The sequence below is a fragment of the Cololabis saira genome, chromosome 4, assembly GCF_033807715.1.
Source record: "Cololabis saira isolate AMF1-May2022 chromosome 4, fColSai1.1, whole genome shotgun sequence".
Classification (NCBI taxonomy): Eukaryota; Metazoa; Chordata; class Actinopteri; order Beloniformes; family Belonidae; genus Cololabis; species Cololabis saira.
Genome location: NC_084590.1, coordinates 25,693,788 through 25,712,385, shown reverse-complemented (window position 1 = coordinate 25,712,385; position 18,598 = coordinate 25,693,788). Strand labels below are relative to the sequence as shown.

Here is an 18,598-nt window from a genome sequence, read left to right as displayed (position 1 = left end):
TGCTCTGAAGTTGGAAAACATCACTTTTCTCTGTTTTATAAAAAGAAATTTGAGTCAAATAGTCAAACCCAGATCTGGATTCAAATGAATTCAACCCTGATCTTGTAAATCCATCATACATACGGTACAAGGTACCAGAGGCCTCAAGCTGTGCCTCAGTGCCACACAACATCCTCTTTGATGTTTCTGCAGTTACAATATAATTTACAGCTTTAGTAACAGATAAAACCGTAACATCAAAATTGTTTTCTCGACTCAATGGAATGTTTAATTTTTCTGAATCTGGGTACTGGTTTCCTCCCAGACTCACTGGTTTTCCTTAGTCGATAATTAGAGTGAGCGTGGATGCCATGTGATGCATCTATGACCTGTCCAAACCTGCACCCCTGTCTGGAACACATCTGGAAAAGGCTCCTGCACAGACCCTGTCACCCTGATCAGCAAAACGTTTCTATTTGACATAAATTATGTTTTTATAGCAAATTAAACTCAAACTTTGCTTTTATTCATCTCCAATATACACAAAGTGGATTTATAGATAGCAAATTTGGTCATTTGCATAGCATGTAAAACCTAAAATGTTCTAGAACTATGAAAGATAAGTGAACTGAACAAATGACAGGTGGTGGGTAAAACTACAGTATGTGTTTTTTCTTGAAAAATAATCAAAATAATCTGGTGTAGAAAGTTGCTTTGAAACTTTGAGTTTTCCCAACTGGTAATATCCCAACACCTGGTAATATCTTCAACAGAGATAATTATTCAGCTCGAATGCCTCATTTCTTTGTTTTGAACCACATTTCTGGAGTCACTGGAGGACAACATCTTTGAGTCGAGTTGTGATAAGCCCCTAAAAAAAATCCAGGAACCCAACACTCAAGGTCAAAGCAACTTTTTGCTTCTAAGCGCACAGTTAGACCTGGATTTTGCCTTGCGGTCTATTCAGGGTGAAGTGAGGCACATCTTGAGGGCTGAACAGACTGGATCAGAACTGCTCCTCTTAATATGAACAGTCACACTCTCAAACAGCAAAGCCTATCTCAAGACCAAAAACACCCCAAAACACACACACACACACACACACACACACACACACACACACACACACACACACACACACACACACACACACACACACACACACACACACACACACACACAGCTGTTCATATCTTGATGAAACATCTTTCTCTTTTAGTTTTTTTTGTTTTAATAAATTAAGGAACATACCATTTGACACTACAGGCTATCATTTGTCCATCTCTTTCGAATAGTGAGCACTTTTTAAGTATCTGCACTGAAATGTCCATAGAGCCAGGACGAAAAATGAAACTCTTTCTGCATTTCTCTCTTTGTGGCTGCAGTGTTTTTTCAGCCTTCTCTTTGCATGCCGATGCAACGTGAGAGTACTGCTACTTTCTAGGGAAGGTACAAATAAATAAAAGTGCTACGCTGCCCCTTCAGGCAAGGAGGTTTAAAGGCTTGAAGTGTACATGTTGGGGAGATTTCATTACTTTGAGTATAAAAAACAAATATATATATATTTATATATATATAAAAAAAAAAACAAATTAGTTCCATTTGGATGTAAGTTTGTGGTTTCAACCATTTAGCTTGATATATTCCCTTGACACACCTCTTTTGTTTTATGTTTCTACCGTCACTGGTCAAAGCTGAAATGTGAGACACAATGAAATGACAAGGATGATAGTTACCTGGAAAAATAATTACTGCTTTTCTCTTTCACACGTGCACAGCAAAGTGATGGATGTGCTCAGCAGAGATCAGAGGAAAATGATGCATGTCAAGTAAAAAAGGATATACTGTATGTTAGAGCTGAACTGAAGGATATTAATAAAATTCCACGTAAGAGGAGATAGAATTTTCCATTCAGTGCTTCTGGCCCCAAATAGTTGTCAGTGTATACATCAATTCAAATAAAACTTTTCTTTGTCACCATGTGGTGAAAAGCAACAATTTGAGTGTCCCTTCTTCAATCAGTGATACAAACACCCAGCGCACAGAATAAAAGAAGATATAACAATGTGTCTGTAATATGCAACTGCAAGTGTGTATATCATAGTCACTGACCCACACTGACTTCTCAGGGACAGAACAAACATTAGAAAGAGATTTAAAGGAGGGATGGGGAGAGAGGAGAAGATAAAAGCAGAGGGGAGGATCCAGCCTCCTCTGGCTCATATTTTTCTTCCATCCTCTCCCCCTTTTCTTCTTTCATTTCTCCTTCCTTCTTTTATTTACAATGCCCTTTCAGTATAACATGAAGGGGAAAAACCTCCACTACGTATCAGACAGGGTAATCCATTCAGCCGAGTTAGTCTATATGAAACGCTGTGCATAAACATTCCTATGACAACAGTAATGTACTGTACTAATACACATTAAATACGTATGATGATAATGACTATATGTGGCAAGGGAAGGGCTGGGGAGGGGGAAACGTGTCCACACACATCACCCAATTTCTCCGTCCATGTACTTGAGCCTCCACTGCACCCAAAACACAACACGCTCGGCAAGGTTGGTTTTTTCTTTTCTTTTTTTTTTACGTCATTTCATTCTGTTTATACTTTACAGAGCCTAAAACTCACAAAATGTAGCAAAGATTTCTACCAAATGGTTGATGGTGGAAAGTTGAAGATTAAAGTTCATTTTAATAGTTATAATAGTCAGTTATCTGCTGCTAAGTCCAGTTTTTAATCACACTTAACCTCACACATCCTCCGTTTCCTTCTAAACAGAGGACGATGACAGCCTTACGTCATTCCCTTCATATCTATCTGAATAGGCCTGTTAACTGTGAAACCTAAAGCCTGTTGGAGGACATCAGTCACTTTTAAAGAGAGCCCTAAAGGTCCTCCGACTTGCCTCACCATTCAGATCCAAATCCAGACAAATATGGCGTCCCTGTGGCTATCTGTATTTAATAGATAGACAAATACATTATTTCAACCTCTAGAGAATCAGGTGGATTCATGTGTTCATGTGCTGGCTCCGTTCAAGAACCACAGAACAAATTGCCCCGTAGCAAAACCACATATCTAGAAACTGGATTCTCACTCCATGCAGGTGTGGCAGTGATGAATCTGAATCCTGAGTTCCCTAATCTGATGTTTGTCTTTTGTTTTAGGCGGCCGGGTCAGACATCTTCTCCTGATGGCACCATAGCTCCTGTTTCCATCCAACTGATACTGCACCTGAACTTACTTTTCTTTTGCTCGAAATGCCCAGAACGACATCCGTGAACCTGAACCAATACTGGGTTACAGAGACCCAACACCGCACATTAGTCTGTCAACTGTTAGAAAATATGAAGGGTACAGAGATTTTAAATCTTTGTATAAATGTCTTTAGATGCATTTTTAACTAGCTTGGAGAGAAATTTGTACATTTTGTCAGTTCAAGGCTCCAAAACCTTCCTCATGCCTCTCAGCACTTGTTGGCAAGTTGGTTAAAAAAAAGTTTAAATATAGCAGAAGAGATGAACGTTCTTAGTTTTGTTCTGGTTGGCTCAACAAGACAAAAGAAAACTCGCCAAACCTATGATTCAGTGTTCCCCAAAACATTCCTCCTCCTCTGCATCAATGGTTCTGGTTTGTGGCCCAATGTGGTGAAGTTTTAAGGCCAGAGCGGAAGAACAATTTAGGGTGTGGAGCGAGGTGGGAGCGGCTACTGCTGCACTTCATTAGGAAGCTAATACGGAGATTATTTAGTTGAGAATTTCCGCCTTTATCCCATTTCTCTGCTCTTCTTCTCAAGTTGAGGATGACAGAAGATGCAGAGTGGCTGAAGGCGTCGATGTGGTTCAACTCAGTTTACTTCAAATCACTCTTTTTTTAAGCTCGCTTCAGTTCTCCTGTCTGTAGGCTTTGTTTTTTTTCATCTGTTTTCATCTTTTGTGCGCCTTTAACTGCCTGTGAGTTTTGTCTGCGAGTCACACCAGCGTGATCTCCACCTCCTCTGTCTTGTCGCTCTTTTCCTGCTGTCGACGGGGATGCTGTTTGGGTGGAGGAGGAGCAGCTCGTACCTGCAGCAGGTGAAAAAACAAAACAAAATCTAAATAAAAAGAACTGCCAAAACGCACATGACTGATGTCAGAAAAGAAGCAAAGAAGATATATTTCTCAAGATGTTTTTTTTTCTTAATATTTAGAAAAAACAGTCTCTATAAGTTTTATTTTAATCTAAACGTAATCAACTTTGTTGAAAACTACTGCAGGGAAACATTGGGTTACGTTAGACTGGTTTATTAGGGATTACACTGCCACCCTCTCCTTCTATTAATCCGTTATATATTTGGTAGATAAAATATATGATATACACTTAATACATTGCCTTCGTGTCTAAACCCAAAGAAAAACAGCAACACTAAGAGTCAGGCTTCTCCAGTGGGATGGGTGTGGCGCATTCAGACTGATCTCCAGCTCTGTCAAGTGCCAAACTGTCCAAGAGCAAGACGCTAAACCCTGTTTTGACCACATTGCTCCACCCACTCGTACTGCTGGTCCCGAGCCTGGATAAACGGGGAAGGGTGTGTCAGGAAAGGCGTCTGATGTAAGACACGGCCAATCAACGTGTGAAATGCAGTGCTTTGCTGTGGGGACTATTTAGAAAAGGGAGAAGCAGAAAAAGCTGCCTTCTGGCTTTTCTAGTGGTGATGTTTTCTATTTTTAACTATAAAAACAGTCTGCCATGCTGGGATTTCACAAAATATGTTCTGACGAATGTACATTTACAGCCATATTATATTCAAACTGACTTCTCCAACAAAAACAATCTACCCTTATTTGCTGTGGTCGTGGGGCGTTTGTGCCTTTTTAATTTATTTTTTACAGAAAATTGTTTGGATTGTTGAAATGTAATCTGTAAAGAAAGCACTACTGAAACCATGTCTGTACATTAATACCATCAAGGTAACATTTTGCACACAACATGTTTTAAATAAATAGATACTAACAGGTCGTAGTTTGCCGGGGCCTCCCTCAGGAGTGAATCGCAGCGGCTGAGGAAATCCTGGAGACACGGGACTCCTGCCAGAACTTTGATCTACAGCAAGAAAAACAAAGACTGAGTATAAGGAGCCACGTTAAGCCCTCCCAACAGATGATAAAAGTTGTTTTGTGCGTGTCTTACTGTGAGACGATAACTGTCCTTTGTGTGATGAGGCAGGCAGCGGAAGCTTATGCTCCCCGTTAAGTGCGGCGGAGGGTGAGCGTGGCAGCGGAGGTGGGGTAGACGTCTCTGGGCTGGTGAAGGGGCTGATGGGAGGCTGGTCGTAAAGTGGAAGAGGTGGCAGAGAACATGGCAACTTCAGAGATGGAGAGAGCTAGAAAGAAGGGAGAGAAATCCAGCTCAGTTGACATCACAGATACATTTCCATCCATTACACACAAACGATATAAAACTAATGACAGCATCGACCTTAGTGCCATCATTAAACTTAAAATGACACATTTTGAAACATAAAACTTAAATAATCAAAATAAAAACATACAATCCTCTCTTTGAGGCAAGTTTGGCTTCATAGCATTAATGTATCTGTAACATCTTCACCAAAGAGATTTGAGATGGAGAACCTGGTTGTTGAGCATCACTAACAGCACCTCCGTGTTAGCGCCATTTCATTAAAGAACTATCGACGGTGTGAGCATTCGTTTAAAGATAAATAAATGCTAGTATTCTGCCTGTTTATCATCTGTGTGGTGTTATGCAGGATTAAATAAATAGTTCCAGGCCTTGTTTTCACAGCAAAAAGAGAATGTTAACAACATAATTGCAGGCTGTGAAATGCTTTGTAGACACCTTGTGGAGTTGTGACATTGTAATGAACAACTTAATTCATTGCTGATAGAAAACATAGTAGCTTTAATTTATAAAAAATATTAAATGTCAAAAAGCTAATACGTTGTTATTTAGAGTCCACTGAAACAACCCTGGCTTTCTATATACAATATAACTGCTCGCATGAATGATCGTCGCTTTTCTTAACCACTTTACCTCATATAACTCTTGAAATATGCTAAAAGTTGTTTCCTTGTGTGTTATGTCTGCAGGCACAGAGGAAGGGAGAGGCCGTATCCTTCCTGTTACTGAACTTCAAAATATGGCAGCGCTCTGTGGCACAGATAAGACCAATTTCTCTGATTGCAACCCAGAGTTTTTATCGGAGTGCAGCAGGAACTGGCTTGTTCTGATCCGCTGCTTGTGAACTTTGCTCCTGCTGACAGATCAGCTAGACAACAGACAGGAAGGGAGGGGAGTCGGGGCAGAGAGCGGCACAGCAGACTACACTCCATCCTTGGTATTTCTGACCCCCAGTAATACTGATAAGGTCCAATACGTGGCTTAGCTCGGTATAAAGACATCGAGTGTTGCAATCTACGGAACTTGTCTTCATCTGAGATCTACTGATTGTGACACATACTGTAAAACAAGCTTAGCAGCGGCTGCTGCGTGTGTTACCTGTAGGGATGGGCGGTATGGACTAAAAAATGTATTACGATAATTTCTGGCTTTTATCCCGATAACGATAAAAATGACGATAAGAATGACTCTCAGATCCGCCATGTTTGTTACACAAAAACATCATCAACGGGAATTTATCCTTTCTTTCTTTCTTTCTTTCTTTCTTTCTTTCTTTCTTTCTTTCTTTCTTTCTTTCTTTCTTTCTTTCTTTCTTTCTTTCTTTCTTTCTCTCTTTCCTTCCTTCCTTCCTTCCTTCCCTCCTTCTTTCCTCCTGCTCTCTCCTCCCTTCCTTCCTTCCTTCCTTCCTTCCTTCCTTCCTTCCTATTTTCTCCCTTCCTTCCTTCCTTCCTTCCTTCCTTCCTTCCTTCCTTCCTTCCTTCCTTCCTTCTTTTTTCCCTTCCTTCCTTCTTTCCTCCTGCTCTCTCCTTCCTTCTTCCCGTCATCTTTTCTCCCTTCCTTCGTTCCTTCCTTCCTTCCTTCCTTCCTTCCTTCCTTCCTTCCTTCCTTCCCTCCCTCCCTCCCTCCCTCCCTCCTTCCTTCCTTCCTTCCTTCCTTCCCTCCTTCCCTCCTTCCTTCCTTCCTTCCTTCCTTCCTTCCTTCCTTCCCTCCCTCCCTCCCTCCTTCCCTCCCTCCCTCCCTCCCTCCCTCCCTCCCTCCCTCCTTCCTTCCTTCCTTCCTTCCTTCCTTCCTTCCTTCCTTCCTTCCCTCCTTCCCTCCTTCCTTCCTTCCTTCCAAAAATCAGCTTTACACAAAAACGTCATCAAGGGGAATTTATCGTTTCTTTCTTTCTTTCTTCCTTCCTTCCTTCCTTCCTTCCTTCCTTCCTTCCTTCCTTCCTTCCTTCCTTCCTTCCTTCCTTCCTTCCTTCCTTCCTACCTTCCTTCCTTCCCTCCTTCTTTCCTCCTGCTCTTTCCTTCCTTCCTTCCTTCCTTCCTTCCTTCCTTCCTTCCTTCTTTTTTCCCTTCCTTCCTTCCTTCCTTCCTTCCTTCCTTCCTTCCTTCCTATTTTCTCCCTTCCTTCCTTCCTTCCTTCCTTCCTTCCTTCCTTCCTTCCTTCCTTCCTTCTTTTTTCCCTTCCTTCCTTCTTTCCTCCTGCTCTCTCCTTCCTTCTTCCCGTCATCTTTTCTCCCTTCCTTCGTTCCTTCGTTCCTTCCTTCCTTCCTTCTTTCCTTCCTTCCTTCCTTCCTTCCTTCCTTCCTTCCTTCCTTCCTTCCTTCCTTCCTTCCTTCCTTCCTTCCTTCCTTCCTTCCTTCCTTCCTTCCTTCCTTCCTTCCTTCCTTCCTTCCTTCCTTCCTTCCTTCCTTCCTTCCTTCCTTCCTTCCTTCCAAAAATCCGCTTTACACAAAAACGTCATCAAGGGGAATTTATCGTTTTTATCGCGAGATGACAAATTCTTATCGTGAGGAATTTCTTTGACGGTATATCGTGAACGGTAAAATATCACCCATTCCTAGTTACCTGTGAGACTTGCTCCTGTGTGCGCAGGTGCTGTCGTACCTGTGTGTCACGTGCCCCTCCTCTGCAGCCCTCCCCGTTTTCTGTGAGATCTTCTACCAGCACAGAGGGGAAAACCCCGACCCGGCCATTCAGCTCCCCCTCCCAGAAGCCATCGTCCGTCTGAGTATCGCGGCTCAACAGACGGATCACGGCTCCCTCAACAAAGGAGAGCTCCTCGTCTGCTTGGCCATCGTAGTCATAAAGTGCACGGACATACACGGCTGCAGAGAGAGGGAGACAAAGATGGGGAGAAAGCAATTAGTGTTGCAAGTAGGGAGTAATTATCCTGGAAACGTGGTTTTAAGTCTGCTTCGCCCTTGTTGTTATAAATAAATGCTGTGCTTCGCTGGAATGAGGGAGAGAGAGATGACAAGATATGAATGTGACATTATTGTCAGTGAAAGGATTTGCCTTAAGAGCCGGGTCTCAGTAGAGCAAACACAGACGGAGCCGAGTTAGGAAGGAGGGGTAAAGACAAAATGACTGTTTAAGATTACTAACCACATCAAAGACCACATGACAGCAATCTAGCACTGTTTTCCTTTGGTTTCCCCCTTTTGCTTTGTTATTAGAATAATCAAGTAGCATCAATAGGCACTTTGTTTTTCATTGTGTGAAATAGTTTATTGAGATGTCATTTGCACTTTCCAGCAGATAAATGAGGCCCAGTTGGCCTGGTCCTTATTCTGGAGAATACGTCTTGAACTGAACTCTAAATCTAAGATCATGTGTAGCAGCTTAGTTAATTTTAAGTTTAACTGATGATTGTGGCCTTCGTAAGTTAATGTGTGTCCATGTGGGTACAACATTCCGGTTTTCTCTAATCAAATTTATTCCCATAAATTGCCAACCACATGTGCAATTCAATACATGTACGGCCAATTATATTTGATCAAACTCTGGCTTTATTGAACTGGTTAAGACAATCACTTCGCTGTTTTACTCCTTAATATGGAAAACAACCACATTAGCTCTTTTCAGAATCAATCTCTGCAATCACGGTTCATTTTGGGGGGAATGAATGAACTACGTTCATTTAATTACAGCATTCAAATGTAGCAAATGTAGTGGTTTACAGAATACTTACAGTTTGTGTCTCCATTGATGCAGCCGATATGCAGCTCCGGCTCCGTTGAGTTGGACGAGGTTTGGGAGCGAGCGTCCAGTGTGGCCAGAGACTGGAGCATGCTCAGCAGGCTGTTGGACGTCGGGAATTGCAGGTATTTTTCTGGGACATATCCCACTTGACCTGTCTTGTTGCGTGCCTGGAGGGAAAAAAAGTACATTAAAAAAAAGCTTGAATATCCAAACTGTGCAGGGTAGAGCTGGTGAGATAATACCTGTTGAAAGTGTAAATAAGATTACATCTATGCATCTCATATGTGTGTGCCTGCTTGTGTTTAAGCACCTTGACCCAGTCCTCCATGTCTCCGTCCTCGATGACCTCCAACATCTCCTGTTCATCAATAGTTAACTCGTCTGGCTGAGAGGCCTGTATGCAGAAGCAGAACAACAAAGATGGAGGAAAGAGGGAGAAGAAATTAAGAGGGAAAAGTGGAGAACAGGTCTGAACACTCTTCAGAGTTTTATGGCTGACAAAAGCAAACTGATTAATGTTTCATTGTAATATAACAGGAGTCATTTGATATGTGCTAACAGTCCAAAGGGAAAGAAATTAGACTCTTAATGAATTCTGAGGTTTTGAATATCAGGATATACAGGACTGTCTCAGAAAATTAGAATATTGTGATAAAGTTCTTTATTTTCTGTAATGCAATTAAAAAAAACTAAAATGTAATACATTCTGGATTCATTACAAATCAACGGAAATATTGCAAGCCTTTTATTAGTTTAATATTGCTGGTTATGGCTTACAGTTTAAGATTCCCAGAATATTCAAATTTTTTGAGATAAGATATTTGAGTTTTCTTAAGCTGTAAGCCATGATCAGCAATATTAAAATAATAAAAGGCTTGCAATATTTCCGTTGATTTGTAATGTAGGACATTTTTGTTTTTGTAATTGCATTACAGAAAATCACAATATTCTAATTTTCTGAGACAGTCCTGTAATAGAAAATCACCTGCTTCTCACCAGTTCATGAGTTTCCACCAGAACTAAGCAGCTAAAGTTGTAACTCAAATCCACTTGATCAGGGGTAAGATTGATCACTTCTATAAAAGCGGAGGCTTTGGCTGGAATAAATGCCAAGGAGGAAAGGTATCAGCAATGATCTTAGATAACCAATAGCTGTCGTCCTTTAATCTAGGAGAGTTATGAGACCTCTTGTCAAAAAACAAACAAACTTTGGAGTAATTCTCCAGCAGAAAATCTTCCAAGAAGTGTCTGAGTAACTTTGCCTAAAGATCAAACCCTGGAAAGCTCGTAGACAGAAAAATAAAATATAGGAGCTACATCTTGGACTCTACAGGGTAAATGTTACAGGTTATGACAATCTAACTGGAACAAATGCGGCTTGCTAGGAGCTGGAACCAGGACAAAGCTTCTCTGTGAAGAGAACAAGTCAGCATGGCTTAGGTTTGAACTAAACAAATATAAACTCTGAATAAAACAAACAGAAAGCCTCAACAATCCACAGGCTTCTAGAGGATTGTCTTTCAATTTTATTTAATTTTTTTCAATTCAATTTTATATATATATATATATATATAGCGTCTATTACGACAGTTGTCTCTAGGGGCTTTCCAGAGACCACAACATGACCTGCGAGCAATTATTACATAAATATAACATAAACAATGGCAGGTAAAAACTCCCCTAGTGGGAGAAAAACCATAAGCCAAACAGTGGCAAGAAAAAACTCCCCTTTAGGAGGGAAGAAACCTTGTCTTTTGTCTTTTGGACAGAAATGCTGGAAAATGGAGGTATCCTCCGGTAATGTACAGCACCATGTGGGATGCAAGCCAAACGCACCATAGGAGCACCAGCTCACACAGGTCGGAGAGGTGATGATGCAGGTGAGTTATGTACAACTGACACATGAGCTTGTGCAGTCACTGATATGACCACAGCCTGGTTGAATGTGGATCATTCCACAGGAAAAAGATCCCAAGCGCATCAGGAACAATTGTGACACAATAGTTTAAAAAGTAAAGTATAAAGGTGTTCAGCCTGGTAAAAGTCCAGACCTCACTGAAACTGCGGTGGGACCCAAAGAGAGCTGGCCATAAAGGAATGTCTACATTTATGGGGTGTATTAAATTTTACACACACAGCTTCTGCATTTCTGTCCAGTATTTCTGTCCAGTTAAGGACCAGATGACTTTATAACTCTGTCCTGACACATAAAATAAGAAGGTGTCATTTCTTCTACACTTTATTGTGTAAAAGGTGTGTTTTCATGTGTCTACAAAAAAGTAACAACTTTGTGGATTTTCAGGTGTGCGTGTTGTATTTTACCTTGTATGAGTACAGCACTTTACAGGTTAGCGGGTAGTTGCGGAGGGTTCCTGAGGGGCTGGAGCTGCTGTCGTCAAAAACCTCCATATTCTCTTCACACTCTTCGCCCTCTTCACGCTCCAAGTCCACTGTGCCCTTTTGACACACCAACAAAGCCGCATCAAGATAAAGTTAAACCGTGTCATGAATACAACAACCATGAAGAAGAGATCCATACGCTTTAAAAAAGGCATAAAGGAACATCTTATCCTCCCGTTTACACTTTTAAATTTGATTAATTATTTGACATATATGACCAGATAATAACTGACCTGTCAAGGATTTCACAACATTGTCAAAAAAAAGTTAAAATTTCACAAGGAAAATGTGAAGTTACAAATCCTTTTTTTTTTTGTCATTCAGTAATGCTACACTCAGGTATTTGTTTTTTTTTTCCTATCAACATCGCTGTTGCTCACCTTTGCTTTTAAGCTCTTGCTGTGTTACTGTCCCAGCTTCCACTCTCCTAGCTGCAAGTTGTGTCTATTTAACATTTAACTTTAACCAGTCTCCTTTTCCTGCATCTGTACTTGCCCTGCAAACCGATCTTTACTGGTTTTCTTCCCGTCCCGTTCTTCTGCACAAACTCAGACACAGGTGTAGAGTAACTGAGGTTTCACATGGCACAGCCCCTCCCTCTTTTGTTCCACGTGAATTTCACATGAACATCATATGATCCCGCTAATGGAGAAATCCATCGCAGCCAAGCTGGCCTGGCCCTGGGCAAATGAGTGTGCACATATGTGTGTGTGCTCCTAGGCTCTTGTGTTTAGTCATCATATTTCTGTTGACACAGTAAACTCTACACCAGCACACAACAAAACAGATGTGTGTTTTGGATATGAGCTAATCTCTGAAACTCTGAATCTCTTATCCTTTGATAAAAGAATCAATTTTCAGTAGGGAGGGGGGGGGGGAAACCTTCAGGTGTGGTCTATAAACATGCTATGAATAGAGCAGCTCATTTATCAACGCTCTCTACTGGGAATGGTTAAAAAAACCCACATACATTACAAAAGGCTGCATCACAGAAAAAGTCTTTCGTCTCTATGTATAAAAAGGCAGCCATGAAATATCTGTCATGTTATAGCAACCTGACGTCGTGCTGCTTCGTAGTCTGTTTTTTTTTCATCATTGTACGAGAGCATCTTCACATGCCTTAAAACCTTTTCTGCAGCATTGCGTATGCATTTACGTCAATTACTAGACCACTAAAGTAAAACACACTTTGCAGTGAAACTCTTTGTAGGGCAATATGCTTTCTACTACTTCTCTGCCCGTGTTTTCCTCGCTTATCTCTTTTCCTTCTGTCCCCACTGCTCGCAACACTCCCCATGTAAAAGAGCATCTAAGGGGGATCTTGTCCTGTAAGGAGCCACCTGATTGCTCACATTAATTGTTGATATTTAGAAAACAGGGAGTCCAGTTCCCTTTGTTCAGACTAAAAGGATAGGCCACATTTTTGGTAGATGCATGTTACTTGTGTATAACTTCTTAATTGTACTGCATTGATTCAATAGTTGGTGACATAGCTGTGGTTGACTCCAATCCATCCCTGTAGTGAAATCATTTGTACTTAAGTAATAAAAAAATAAAATCTGTGACCAGTACAGCTGAGATTCAGACTAATGGCGTATTTTATTGATCTTGAAGGTAATGACTTTGAAACTGTTATTGTAAAGAAGGCAGTGACTGCTTGGGAGCTTTGGGAGTGAGCTGAAGAAAAGGCTGAGTGGAGTGCCTGATGTCTCCTTATTGCTTTTATGTACCTGTTTGGTACATTCACAATTCATCCATCCTCTCATCTTTGTAAGCACAATCCCTTCTTGACCTGCTCCTACCTGGCAAAGTGCTACTTGATAATATTAATAATAATGATAATAATCTTTATATTGAGCATAGAGAATTCCAATAAAAATCAAGGCTTGTTAAATTGCTGTTAGATGCTGGAATACACTTGGTGCCTCCTGTGGTTTATTCTTTTAATGGCATCTGCACCTCAATGAGAAGAATTCATCACCTCTCCTCACCTGAGTAAATGTTACAGCTAATGAAAGTTTAGATCAAAAGGAAATGCAGCTAAAATAACATCATTCAAATTATTTTGGTGAATAGATATAAGTTCCAGACAGCAAACTACTATGAAATATCAGTGTCAGTGGATGACAAGCTTGTGCAGTTTTATATCTGTACCACCCAAAGATGACAGATTCTGCAGTATACTGTGGTCTTGCTCCGTTTCTCACCCCCTCCACATCTCTCACCTCTGCATCCAATTTTGCTTTAGCATCATCGCTCTGACACCACTGTCTCAGCCCTCCCTCTCTCCACTACATCACACCACCTTTTCTTTGCTCAGCATCTCCCCTCTTCCTCATCCTTCAGTAATTGTCTCCCTGTCGCTCCTTCTTGCAGTACACAACTCCATCTACTATTCCTGCTTCTTTCCATTCATCTCCTCCAAGATTTTCATTCTCTGCCCTCTTCCCTCTTCCCTCTATCTCAGTCTCTTCTTCTCTACTGATAGCTGCAATGTCATGTGGGCAGAATATCAATTGCTTCCATTGGAGCAGACCAGATATGTTTAGGGACCTTTGACTGACAGACACATACATGTCTCTTGTTCTTGTAGTGAGGACAAGCACATCGTAACATAAACAAATAAGGCTGCACTTTAGGTCATTTTGTTTAATTTATTGCCTTTTTTTTAATGTTGTACTAGTGATGTTTTAATGTCTCTCTAAAGCACTTTGAATCACCTTGTTGTTGAATTGTGCAATACAAATAAACTTGCCTTGCCTATGTTATGCATAATTAAAGGGACACTTTAGTAAAGTCTAATATTCACACAAATATCAACATATCAGTAACGGTAAAGAGACGTTCACTAAATGTGACAAAATGTTCTGGGTTATAAATTGTATAGAATTGCTTACTGTACCTTTAAGGACGAGAAAAATAAGAATCCACTATTACTGCTAATTAGGAAAGTGCTGTAACAATAAAATCTTGACTTACATACATACGACTGAACACATGCCAAGGTTGCAGCTCGTAACTTTATCATGCTATTAAAGGTAAGTGTCATGAAATAAAAGCAGCAACTTGTGTGAAATCTCCATCAATAAACCACAGAGGAAGTGAGCCCTCTAAGAGGCTGTAACTAGCCCAGTAGATGATTAGGCTGTTGGGCTGAGGTCAATCATCTTATCATTTACATCATTCAAGAGCTGATTTGTCAAGAGAACAATTTAAGGCTCATTGGTTTTCACTTATAATAAAATCTTGAAGACACAAAAGGCTATAACTATGAGCTACTATGCTGAAGAGTTTAAAATTATCTGCTTGAACGTGCTGAATTAAGTGGACAAAAAGTCCATAAGTACATACTTAACACGCATATTAAATGTATTACCATCATAAAAAATATAAAACACGTGAATTCGTTTGTTATCTGCCCCAGGGCAGCTGTGGCTACACATGTATCAAGTCATCACCAAGTATGAATGGAGTGAATGAATAATGCAACCATTGTTGTCAAAAGCTGCATATCTATGCTGCCTACACTCACTCTTATATCCTCATATTTATGTACATCCATCACTTTTCTATAAAAATATTTGAGCTTTTATTTTGAAGGTTAAAGGCACAATAAATTGTGGTAATCAATGATCTCGTCGTATCGCTTAAAAAAAAAAAAAATCTCTTTTCCTTTACTCAGGAATTGTTTTCTGTTTCTGATGCTAAAAGACTGAAGAGGAAAACTTCAGAAGACCTTTTCTTAGAAATATACGGGAAATCAGCTTCATCTTTTCATGACAGCTATTTTAAAGACTCCCATTTCAACCAGTTAAATATACTTTGGTAAATGTGCTGTCCTATCAAGATTTTATCAGTAAACAATATGGGGAAAAAAGCCTTCAAAACAACCTGTTTGGATTGCCCTCCATTGTTGAAGCTGTGATTGCCTACAGTAGGCAGCCTACAGGCTTTTACCCCATGAAGGAAGGTGTGACGAGTGTCTTCTGTTCATGAGAATTTCCTGTTCAGATGAATTTCTACTGAAATTCCTGTTTTTCCTTTTTATAAATAAACTTTTTTGAGAACAGTTTAACTCCTGCTGACTTGGCAAAGCAAAAAAACTTTAGAAAAAAAAGCCGCACAGGCAGTGAGTGACGGGAAGTGTGTCTCACCGACAGTGAGGGATCATGGGAAGTGTAGCTGGCCCAGCGTTCGTTCTCCAGCTCCTCCATCACCTGCAGCATGCACGGAGATTGTGGACTTTAAATATGTGTTGCACAGAAACTCATAGACACACATACTGTACTACATCACTTAGAGTTAATATATGTAAGGATTTTTATACGCACACGTGCTTCACGCTTGTCTGCACACAAGTCAGCCAGAGCGGTGATGCTAGCATACACTAACACAGACACACACATATATGAAATGTGTGGGGTTTTTCCACCTCTGTCAGAGAATACTGACCTGGTTCATGGCGCTTTTCAGCCACGTATCCACAGCAACCCCAACTTGCCGCAGAAGATCCAAGCGAGCTTCAGCTTTCAACTTTATTGTCTTCGGGGAAAAATGTTTCAAGAATGTTAAAAATACATCACTGACCAACACAATTTAAAAACAATCATTTTTATAACTTACCATTTTGCTTATTCAATATTTACATTTTTTCCCCTATTGATTGAAAAGTAATACATGTAGCCTATAAAAAATGTGATTCAAACAGGTTTAACTAAAAAGTCAGTGAGACAACTGCAGATCATTCAGAACTCTGCTGCTTGAGTCCTCACTAAGACCAAAAAGGTGGACCACATCAGTCCATCTCTGAGGTCTTTACACTAGCTGCCTGTCTGTCAGAAGATAAACTTTAAAGTTCTGATGCTGGTCTATAAAGCTCTGAATGGTCCGGGACCAAAATACATCAGTGACCTCGTGACCCAGTATGAACCTTCCAGACCCCTCAGGTCGTCTGGATCCGTCTTTTTATCAGTTCCCAGCGTCAGAACCAGACACAGAGAAGCTGCTTTCAGCCTCTAAGCTCCACATGTCTGGAACAACCTCCCAGAAAGCCTCAGATCAGCTGAAACACTCTATAAATCCAGGTTGAAGACACACCAGTTCACAGGTACATTTGGATAAAGCTCCAAATCTGCACTATTAATTTTAAGTTTGAGTTTCAAAACTTTTTCATATTTTATTTACTATTTTTATCGAATGCTTTTTTTTTTGTTTCTTTTTGTTTAAATTTTAAATCGTGCTTTTTATAAATGTTTTCAAATGTTTACTATGTGATGTTTTAATGTTTCTGTAAAGCACTTTGAACCACCTTGTTGTTGAATTGTGGTCTACAAATAAACTTGCCTTGCCTGAGTGACCTCTAGTATTTAGCCTGACAGCTGCAGAAGGACATCCGCTTTAATTTGACCCTGAGAATATGATGGACCTGTGTCATATATCCTTTACATGAAATCTTTATCACTTACTGTGTTTAATTCTAATGAGTTGCATACACTGGTTTGTACTGTAATTTCTCTTGATGAGACCAAGCGATAAAACTAAAGCCTCAGCGGGGCAGCTCTGGTAATCACATTCAGTCTCGCTTTCTCTCACTCTTTACATCAATTTCCTCTTTCACTACCTGCTTCTTTCCTCTCTCACGAGTGCTGACAGAGCAGATTGATAAATGATAGCTCGCCCCCAAGAGAGACGTCTCATCAGACTACCACTCATTGATCAGCAAAGACCTGCCTTCCCGTTTTCCCACACAGCTCCGACAACATTCGCTGTTACGGCCGGACCCTGAACATACCAGACCAAGAGGGACATGTTAAAATACTGGCCTTTGCAAACCCATGCAGTGTTCCTTAAAAATCAATTTTCAGCTCTCCATCATTAGATAAGGTCAACAGAATAAGCAGCCACTGTTGGGAATACTGAACGCTGGTGGGCAGACAGCACAAACTCAGACAGACAGTCCACTGTAGTCCACTGTAATCAATACAGCTAACACAAACGGACAGGGAAGCAGAAAACAAGATGAAGACAAGGACAGGTGGCACAGGAAGAAACTGCAGCTGTAAATAATATTGAATTATTCTGAGTTACATGCCGCCTTTTATTGTAAAGACATAATGAAGGTGGACAGTGAAGAGGGTGAGCATAAAAGATGACATCAGATAAACCCCCAGGAGGAGACTGCTTTGATATTTATGTAAGCTCTGTGCGGAAGGGCCAAACGTCTGCGTTTGGATGGAAATGTCAATAAAAAGAGGGTGGGCTCTCATTGCCTATCACAAGGAATATCTAATTCCTCTAAATCGAACTTGGTGATCTGGGAGGTAAGTTGTTTCCCCAGACCGAATACCACATGGAAACGAAACTTTAATCATCAAAACCCTTGCTACATGTGAACACAGCCTCGAGGTCAATGCAGGAGAAATGCCATTAAATTCTGATATTTTCATTGATTTTCTAATCCCTATTAATTATGTTTGTTCACGCTGAAATGAGTCCTGAGGCCCAACGGCCCGTATTAATGCAGACTGTAAAAGAGGACAGAGCCTTCGACAGCTCAGGATGGAGACGGCGTCTATCCTCAGCGCTTCTCACTCCCTCTCAACAAGCTTCTAAAATGAGGAAAACACCTAAAATCATCGAAAAATATGATAAAGATTTTTTCTTCTGGCTGGATTCATCTTAATATGAAATCACAAGCGATACTGAAGCCTATTAGAAGGATACAGCATAAACAACATTGTAAAATCTCTTCTCGCATTAACCTATTGGTAGGGGAAGATTTTCATTGATACAAATAGTCACTGAAATAAATCTGAGTATACTGATGTCAAGTCAAATCCTGGACGATCCTATCCTTGCATTCAGTTACTAAAGGCCTATGTTTGTTGTAAACCTGTAACATCAAAATAATACGCAAAGTTAAGGCCATGCACCGTCAAACAATTTCAAAAAGAACGGACGAGGGAGCTTTTTTTGGTTTCTGCTGTAGATTCAGTTTTGTCCACCGACGCTCATCCATCTCCATGCTTTTTCCATGACGGATGAATTTGGAAAGCCTGTCATATTATTGATAAGCTCCAGCAGGAGAGGGGTCAAGTGTACAGTATGATTAAACTGTTG

General features: G+C 40.5%; 1 protein-coding gene across 3 annotated transcripts in view; it reads right to left on the bottom strand.

Annotated features, from left to right (window-relative positions):
* Positions 1-458: 458 nt before the first annotated feature.
* Positions 459-18,598, bottom strand: part of LOC133441696 (F-BAR and double SH3 domains protein 2-like) — a 95,562-nt gene continuing 77,422 nt past the window's right edge. For all 3 annotated transcript variants that reach the window (XM_061719261.1, XM_061719262.1, XM_061719263.1), the window contains 9 exons: positions 15,932-16,021; positions 15,634-15,696; positions 11,402-11,536; positions 9,390-9,473; positions 9,069-9,246; positions 7,982-8,202; positions 5,154-5,346; positions 4,978-5,066; positions 459-4,048 (listed from right to left, as the gene is read on the bottom strand). In XM_061719261.1, coding sequence (XP_061575245.1) covers positions 3,956-4,048; positions 4,978-5,066; positions 5,154-5,346; positions 7,982-8,202; positions 9,069-9,246; positions 9,390-9,473; positions 11,402-11,536; positions 15,634-15,696; positions 15,932-16,021 — 1,146 coding nt within the window. In that variant the 3' untranslated portion in view covers positions 459-3,955. The remainder of the gene's footprint in view (positions 4,049-4,977; positions 5,067-5,153; positions 5,347-7,981; positions 8,203-9,068; positions 9,247-9,389; positions 9,474-11,401; positions 11,537-15,633; positions 15,697-15,931; positions 16,022-18,598) is intronic.